This window comes from Trichosurus vulpecula, chromosome 7, assembly GCF_011100635.1.
Source record: "Trichosurus vulpecula isolate mTriVul1 chromosome 7, mTriVul1.pri, whole genome shotgun sequence".
Lineage (NCBI taxonomy): Eukaryota > Metazoa > Chordata > Mammalia > Diprotodontia > Phalangeridae > Trichosurus > Trichosurus vulpecula.
The window spans coordinates 79,270,057-79,278,651 of record NC_050579.1 but is presented as its reverse complement, the minus strand read 5'-3'; the positions used below and the strand labels follow the sequence as shown (position 1 = coordinate 79,278,651).

Genomic DNA, 8,595 nt, shown 5'->3' with positions numbered 1-8,595 from the left:
TGGATCCTAGTGCTTTATTTAGGTAGGCAATAACTGTCAGAGCAAAGTCAAAATCCATACTAAATTATAAGAATTAAAGTGAAGAGATAGATATGAGCACTCAGTTGAGACTTAGTATCTACTTGACCACAGGTGACAAGAAGAAATGGGAAACTGAGTAGTAGAGGAAGGTGATACACTGGAAGACAAGTATTCAGCAAACTCAGAATCAAGAGTATGAATCAGACTCTAAGTCATCGCTTGCATTTTTTTTGACTGTGTAGGAATAGTGTTCTTTGTTACTGATGCTTCGATATCTGTATCTTCCTAAAGACGAAAGGGAGCTTGCAGATAAATGGCAGGATAGCTCATAGGTTCTTCTTGAAGGGGCAAACAAATAAAAAGTTGGGCAAGTTTGTTTTATTGTGTGGGACTGTTTCATGAGACACTTGGTCACTAGTAAAACTGGAGGATGAGTAACACTTAACAACCTCTAATGTACATTCCAGCTCGAAATCAACGATCCTCAGTTACTGCTATGATCGTTTTGCACTACGAGGCCATTGGTGAGCATGAGCAAATGATCACCATGAAGATAACAGCAACGTCTACACTTTCATCTCTACTTCAAATGAGGAAGCAGAGACATTCTGCAAAGAATTACCTAGATTTATTCAGCCATAGATACTTTCAACATCTAGAGACCCCAATGCAAAGGCAGACGTAGGGGAGGATGGCGAATTTCTGTAGCAAACTTTTTTCTCCAAGACTGTCAATTCACCACCACATTTGGGTTCTGTCCTCAAAGTATCTCTACCCAGAAGAGTTTAGCGTCAGGAGCCGATTCTGAAGATGCCAAGAGATTGATTCTCAAGATGTCCTGCAATTTGTTATCTATTCTGCATGATGAAGCAATTTCAAATACCTGAAGATTCATTCACCTTAATTTTCTCAACAAAGTAAGAACAGTTACTTAGCTAAGACCCACCCTAGTGTAGTATTTATTAACTATACATACATTTCCCATGAGGCTTTCTGCTGGCTTTTGATCTCTTTATGAGACTTCATCGCTACTACATTTTACTAAATGCTACACGTGGTCCTAGCCTATTAGTAGTAAATCAATTCCCAGGCTAATTGCCTTCATAATGTGTTATGGTGCCAAGTTGTCCAACCTTGTGTACTCTATCGTATACAGGATAAATAGCAACATACCCTCACAGAATGCCTCTTTGTGCCTCGGGAGGCAAAAAAGTGTTCATAGAAAGCAGAGGGCTAGCTAACCCCAACCACAATACCAATAACAAACCCTTAGCAGAGACTATTCCGCTGGAGCAGTTTGCATGTGAAAACAGAATTATTAGGATGAAGATACTAAAGCAACAGCACCAAGGAAAGAAATTCGTCTCACAAAATGCAACTTCTTGTCTACAACAACTTCTGGTGGCTGCTGAACTATGGTTTTCCCAAATGCTGGCTCCCTACACTTTACCTGATTTTCATACCAGTTTCAAAAAATGTTCATTGATTTAACTAAATACATTTTTAAATTATAGAGGTAGTTCTAGGGGCAGATGTCTTTATTTTCCAGGGCCCAGATATGGTACTTTCTATTTTTCCATCTCATAGGGAACATTAGGCTCCATAGCATACAAAAACACTCAGACTTCATTTAGCATAGTTTTTAAAGGCCATGTAATAATAATAATAAAATACCTTTTAATATAAAATCAGAAGTTAGTGTAGCCTAAAAGATAAAGGGACCAATATCTTACAGCAATGATGACCTGGAGCTCAGTTCTTTTCTGACACATACTAGAGTAGCACAAACATGGGGAAGGTCATCTAGCTTCTTAGTGTAAACTACAATTAAGTTGCTGATCTATATCCTTGGTAGGAGTTTCTATCTGGAACCTCCAACTTGGATGAAATATCAGATCCAAGTTAACAAAAAGTTTTATAAACAAAATTTCCCCCATCCCTCCCCAAGGTTATACTCCAGAAAGACATGAATCCAAATATTTAACACAAAACATGTGGTGAAAACTTAATGAGACCCCAGATCTCTAAGTTAAAAGGTGACAAATCCTTGAGATAGGTTAATAAAAAGGCATGAGTCCTTTAAATATGTTAAAAAGTTAATGTTTATTGTGTTTAGCAATTGTAACATGACTGCATAAAAACATCTAATATAAGGCATATAGCAAATGCATACCCCAAATGAGGATATTCTGTTTATTTTGACCCACAGTGTGTACTCAAATTTAGACAAATGAAGAAAAACACAGCAAATATAAACAGAAGAGTCAATGACATGCAAAACTGGGAATTCTAGTACCATTCCCAATCCCAACAGGTCAACACTGGTGCTCCAACATCTGAAGAGACTAGAGAAGAACATGCCAGGGAGGAGGTATTGCACTTAGCTTCAGTTCCTGGAGACCATGCTTCTTCACCTTGGTGACCTTTCCTCGCTCTGCCAGCCTACCCTCAAAAAGATCCTCCTAAAACCATGCCTGGGAGAAGCTGTACCTCTCTATAGAGGGCCATGCTTCTCCATTGTGGTAAATTTTTGCCCTCCACCACACACATACTTTCACCCCTTCTACCTTTGCAGCTTACTAAGTGCATCTTCTTGGTACAATTAAAGTGACAACACGTAAAAATTGGCAACAAATGAAAATATAAGCATAAAAATACATATGATACAGTGATAAGCCAATTTGGCCATCAGATAATCTATTAAGGGGAAAAACATGGAATTGCACAGATTGAAAAACTGAAGCTTTTATGTAAAAAAGCACAAGAATTTAAATTGTTAGACTTTTAAAACCACATCATTTATACTAAGAAGTTTTAAGCTTTGCACAAGGAAATAACTATTTTTTTCATATGAATAAGCACTTAAAATTCACTTCAGAAACTGAAGCTTTTGCAATTGCACCTATTAGCTCAAGCATGTTATTTGGAGATACATTTAAATAGACTCTCATATTTAAAAAAAAACTTATTAAACAAAAAAATGAGTCAGCTTCATTTTAGTTCGTAACACTCTTCCAGCCTAACTTTCACAATGATGCCTATAAAAATTATTCATATATGGCACAAAAGTGGTCCCAACGAAGACATCCAACCTTTCCTTATTACCCGACCATGGACAGACTCCTACAACATTCCTATTATCCTTTCTCTCAAGCAAAAATAAAAATAAAATGCAATCTCTGGCAACCCTATACAAACTGTGCTTCTCTTTGCTCTAAGAAACAAAACTTACTAAAATAAAAAAAAATTTCATTTTAGTTCATAATAACCTTCCAGCCTAACTTTTAAAATGATGCCTATAAAAATAATTCAAATATGGCACAAAAGTGGTCCCAATGAAGATACTCAACCCTTCCTTAACACTTTACTATGGACAGATGGCCTAAAACATTCCTATTATCTCAACCAAAAATAAAAATAAAACACAAGATTTGGCAATCCTATACAAATTGTGCTTCTCTTTGCTCCAGGTGTTGAAACCGTTTTGTTCTTAGTCTCTGGCACACTACAGGTTTCACATCAGATGACTGAAGTTCCTCAGGGCTAGCTTTGGGTTGATTTACCCGCTGTGCAGGTGAATCTGAGTTCACAACAAAATTCACAGTATTTTCTTGATTGACACTAACAGGCGCTGCTGTATAAGTTTCTGGAAAACTTTCTCCATTTCCCTTTACCTTATTGTTGGGAGGTGGCATATAAAATGTTCCTGGTGGGGGCTGCAGAGTTCTCCGGGCCTTGAAAGCAGCAAGAGGATTAGAATCCAAAGAGCAGCCTTCTGTTGTTACTCTTGCCACTTTCACCGGTACCATGTCTGGCTGGCTGAGCTGCATGGCATCGGATGAAGGGGTATTGGAGTTGAGAGATAAAACACAAGTAGCACCACTCTCTGGTTCTCTGTTTTCCTGGCATGCACCGGGCATAATCACCGTAGTCCTCGTACTTATATCATATTGTCTAATCTGTTTGTCCCAAGTTTTGGGGTCATAACAACAAAGTCTAGAGGACGAGTTAGGAAAAGATTTTGGTCCAGACATTTCTTCATTGGTTGAACTCCTGCCAGATTTGTCTGAATTTAAAGTTCCCATAGTTTTGGAATTGTTCTCATTTAAAAAGTCCAGAAGAAGGAATCGATCTACTGGCAGACTCACAGGTCTAACTGACGTCTTTATCCTTGGTGATCTCAAGGTTATCGGGTTACACTTTACATGTGAACGACTGTCAGCTTTCAAACGATCTTCATTCTTGAAGAGGTAGGATTCAGTCTCATCAAAAACTGAAGACACAGCGTTTTCTGAAAGAAGCAGTAACTGGACGTTAATTTCCATTTTCACACACTCTAAATGTGAACACATTAACTTAAAGGGACATCTGTTTATGCTCACAGAGAGAAGACAGGTTCACAAAGACCTCACAAGCTTATCCCAGCACAGAAAGTATATACAAAGAATGCACTTACTACTCACTTTACAAAATTTACTGTTTCTGGAAAAAGGAACATTCGTAAGGAAAAAAATAACGCAGGCTTCCTTATTACCATCCTGCTCCAGTGAAAAACTTGATGCACAATATAATTTAGTGACACACTACAAGTCCTGACCCCAGACTGTGACCTGCTTAAATTAACCTGCTTGTCAGCTGTACTGAATTCTAATTTAGCTCCCCTGCCTTTTCTTTTGCTTGAAATAGATTGCTGTTGTTGCTGTTGTGTTTGTCCTTCGTTCTCAAAGAGGACCCTGACATCAGGGAAATGATGATAAAACTCGCAGTTGACTTGGATCTGAGTGAGGCAGGGCCGTGCAAGGTCACCAGCCTCACTTTCTCCTCCAGAGCCATCTGGGTCCAGTGGCCCGATATTCATCAGGATGACTGGAGATGGCTCAGGCTGCACCAGGAGCCTCTGGTGCTTTCAGGCTAGGGTCTTTTCAGGTTCTCACTCTGAGGTAACACCCATTCAGTGAATAGGCCTCTTTAAGAAGTTAATAAAGGGATGGTGTTTAAGGGGAGGGAAGGGGAAGGGAGGGGAGGAGAGGACTCTCCTCACCTGAGGGGCTTAAAATAGAAATGATTAGATCGATAACCAATTTCTGGCCAGAAGTAAAGATTTCCAATCACAAATATGTACTAATAGGAGAAAACAACCAGGCACAGCAACAGTGAAAATGCTCAAGGCCTCCAGTACCTAGCAACAATGTGGGGTTTTTTTTAGAAATGACAAGAGAGAACCGTGAAGACGGTGGTCCACTATATCACTTATTAATGAAGCAGCCAAATTCTTTCAGTGCCTGGCCATTTAAACCTCTAAGAGAATTTCTGCAAGTAGGGGTCATAGCATCTAGGAGATAGCAAGGAAGAGATAGGAAAGGAAGGTCAAAATCTCTATAATAGGTACTAGAATGCAAGAGATAAAGGGCAGAGACGCTGGCGACAACAACCACATTAAGAACAACCAACTCTCTCCCAAAGTAATGTTCCCCATTCACTCCTAAAAATGGAATTTAATCCACTGTGCTTAAGAAGAAGCCCTTAAGAAGTACTGCTACTACTGTCGCTAACTACTACTAGCACCAACAACCAACTACTACCACTACTGATGATAATGCTGATGAGTACTATTATTAATTACTACTACCAACTATTACCACCCCCACCCTCCACCAACCGCTGCTACTTTTGCTAGCCTGGTCTTAGAAAATTTCTCAGCTGGACATATGTTTCTCAATAAGAGGCAAACTGTAAAAGCTGGTTTAGTGCTCACCTCGCTCATCATCACCATCTTCCTACTAGCCTCGCTTCTTCCCTCCAGCTCTCTATCCCGCATCTGTCCCTTTCCTTCATGCCTCAGCCACAAATAGTAATTGTCCACTTCTCTGATCAGACCCTCTGGCTCTCCCTACATGACCATAATCTATTACTATTCCACTTTCCCTATGCTCATAAATGCCTACTGGACATTTTAAGCTGGATGATCTGGCGAACAAATCTAAAACGAAGCTCATTTCTTTTGCACTAACATCCCTAATTCTGTCCAAGACCCCACCATCCTCCCCGCATCTTGCACCTGTCATCTCCGCATTATCTGGACTCCTCTCCTTCCCATATATGGTGAGTTGCCAAATCTGGGCTTCTGCTTCAAACATCTCTTCAATCTGACTCCTTCTCGCTATCTGTAGCTACCACCTTAGTTCAGGCCCTTAACCCCTTTCACCTGGACTACTGCAATAGATTTCTCATTAATCTCCCTGCTTCTTCCCACTGCAATCTATGTCCTGAACTGTAGCCAAAGTGATTTTCCTTAATTAATGATAGATCTGACCACATGATTTCCCCACCCAATCAAGTTCAGGGTTCCCCTTGGGGGGGGGGGCGATAAATACAGACTCCAGGATTTACCTATTAAACCCCTTTAGAACCTGGTCTCAACTCAGCTTCCCGGCCTCACTGGACATGCCTCTCCCTCTCATGCTCAGCGGGCAGCTGGTAGCACAGGTTTTTGACCTGGGCAAGTCCCTTCCACCTCTGTTGTAGTTTCCTTGTCTGTAAAATGGGGATAATAAAAGCACCTACCAGGGCTGTGGTGAGGATCAAATAATTAGGAAGCATGCAGCAAAGCACCTGGCACATAGTAGGTGCTACACAGATGCCATTCTTACTCGTTATTCCTCTGCTTCAGCCAAACTAGCCTAGCTCTGGGCCTTCCCCAGGGGCTGTCCCTCACAACTAGAAGGCCTCCAAACACCTTCTCTTCTAAGATCTGGCTCAGGTGACATCTTCTACTAGAAACATTTCCTGACCCCAACCCTTAGAGCTCTTGCTCTAACTCCCAACTTCCTGGTACTTAAGTCCTTTGTCTACATCTGTATGTTATGTTGTATTTATGCTGCACCTCTCTGTACAGGTACTTGCTGTCTATCCCCATCAGAATGTAAACTCCACACAAGCGAGGATCTGTTTATTCTTTATATTTACATCTTCAGTGTCTAGCACAAAGTAAGTGCTTAATAAATACTTGCTGATTGATAAGTGACAGTTTTGTAAGACACAAACAGAACCATAACAATATAGTTATCATTTATGTAGTGCTTTCAGGTTTGCAAAGCACTTTACAAATATCTCACTTGGGCCTTACAGTGACCCTGAGAGGTAGGTGCTAGGCTTACCCCACTTTCCCAAAGAGGTAACTGAAGCACAGAGAACTGAAGTTACTTGCCCAGGAGTCACACAGTTTGTGAACTCAGGACTTCCGGACTCCAAGTCCAGCACACTATGGTGGAGGGCAGAGAAAGGCTGATCTAGCCTGCTCTGGTCATCCCCTGGCTGGCCCAGTATAGGAAGGACTCAGACAGACTCAAAGTGCTCCTTGAGTAGAGGGACCAAAGTAGCAAAGTGCCTGGAGCCTGTTCTATGAAGGATCAGTAGAACTGCCTGGAGATGCTGAGCAGAGAGAAGACAAGACCCTGATCTGCCACTCACTCTTCAAAACCTTCCTGTTCCTGCAGCCACATCTCTCCCATACAGGCAGCCTCTTCCTCTGTCACAGACAGCTAGCCCCCTCGGCTCTGTCAGTCATCATCCCTTCCCTAGATGACTTCAGCAGCCTCTCTGCTCCACCTCAGCTCTGCCCACTCCACTGTATCTTACCCAGGACAACATGATTCTCCACAGGACAGTCTGACCATGTCTGCTCCCTACTAGCTACCCCTTATTACTTCTAAGGAACAGATCTAGAATCCCTTCTCTGGCAGAAAGAGCTCTTTATAACTTTCTAACTTTGCAGTCTTCTTCTACATTACTCCCCACCATGAACACCACCATCCAGCCAGAGTGAGCTTTCCAAATAGCTACTCACCGATCACAGATGCATCAGCTCCTTCTAGTGCATTTTTATGGTCATGTGATCCTTCAAATGATGTAGCCCTTTCTGAAATTATACTCTCATTATGAGGAAGTGGGATGCCCTATTGATGGAACAGGATAAAAAAAATTAAAAAAGCAAACACACTGTACATGAAATGGGTCAGAGAGAGGACATTCATTCATGCAAACTCCACAAGGCTCAGGGAGAATTCAACATTTGGCACCACTCACTTCCTTTGAAGCAAGACATGACCCAGGCTTTTGGGGCTCGATGGTGGGGCTTTCCCTGGCAGGAGATGAGAGGGGTTGCAGGGACATGTCAAAAATCTTCTCATAATAAGCTATAAGAAGCTCCACAAATCGAGCCTGATGAGTGCAGTCCACCAGTGAGGAAAGGGAAACCTTGGCATCCGTCTGCCGAGGCCTGATCAATGTTGGTCCAAATATTATCCCCAGATTACTGGCTGGCATCTTGTTTACTTCAGCCCTTTGGACCACCCTGGAAAGGAAAACAGGGGAGGGGTGCTGTGAAGTCTGCTGGGCTTTTTTGGGGGCTTAGGAAGTTGGGAAAGATTTGCAATGATGAAGCTGGATTCAGATAACCTTCTTTATCACCTTCCCACATGTCAGCAGGATTCCACACTATCAACCACATGCCAGCACAAGGCATACATAGTAGGAATTCTGGTGAAGAAGGGGAAGTAATAGTTTTTTTCAAGT

The 8,595-nt window shown here is 41.6% G+C and overlaps 1 protein-coding gene across 1 annotated transcript in view; it reads right to left on the bottom strand.

Annotated features, from left to right (window-relative positions):
• Nucleotides 1–2,105: 2,105 nt before the first annotated feature.
• LOC118856332 (rho GTPase-activating protein 29-like) overlaps nt 2,106–8,595 on the bottom strand; it is a 72,161-nt gene continuing 65,671 nt past the window's right edge. The window contains exons 20-22 of the mRNA XM_036766592.1: nt 8,107–8,374; nt 7,868–7,976; nt 2,106–4,312 (exon numbers count right to left, since the gene is read on the bottom strand). Coding sequence (XP_036622487.1) covers nt 3,462–4,312; nt 7,868–7,976; nt 8,107–8,374 — 1,228 coding nt within the window. The 3' untranslated portion in view covers nt 2,106–3,461. The remainder of the gene's footprint in view (nt 4,313–7,867; nt 7,977–8,106; nt 8,375–8,595) is intronic.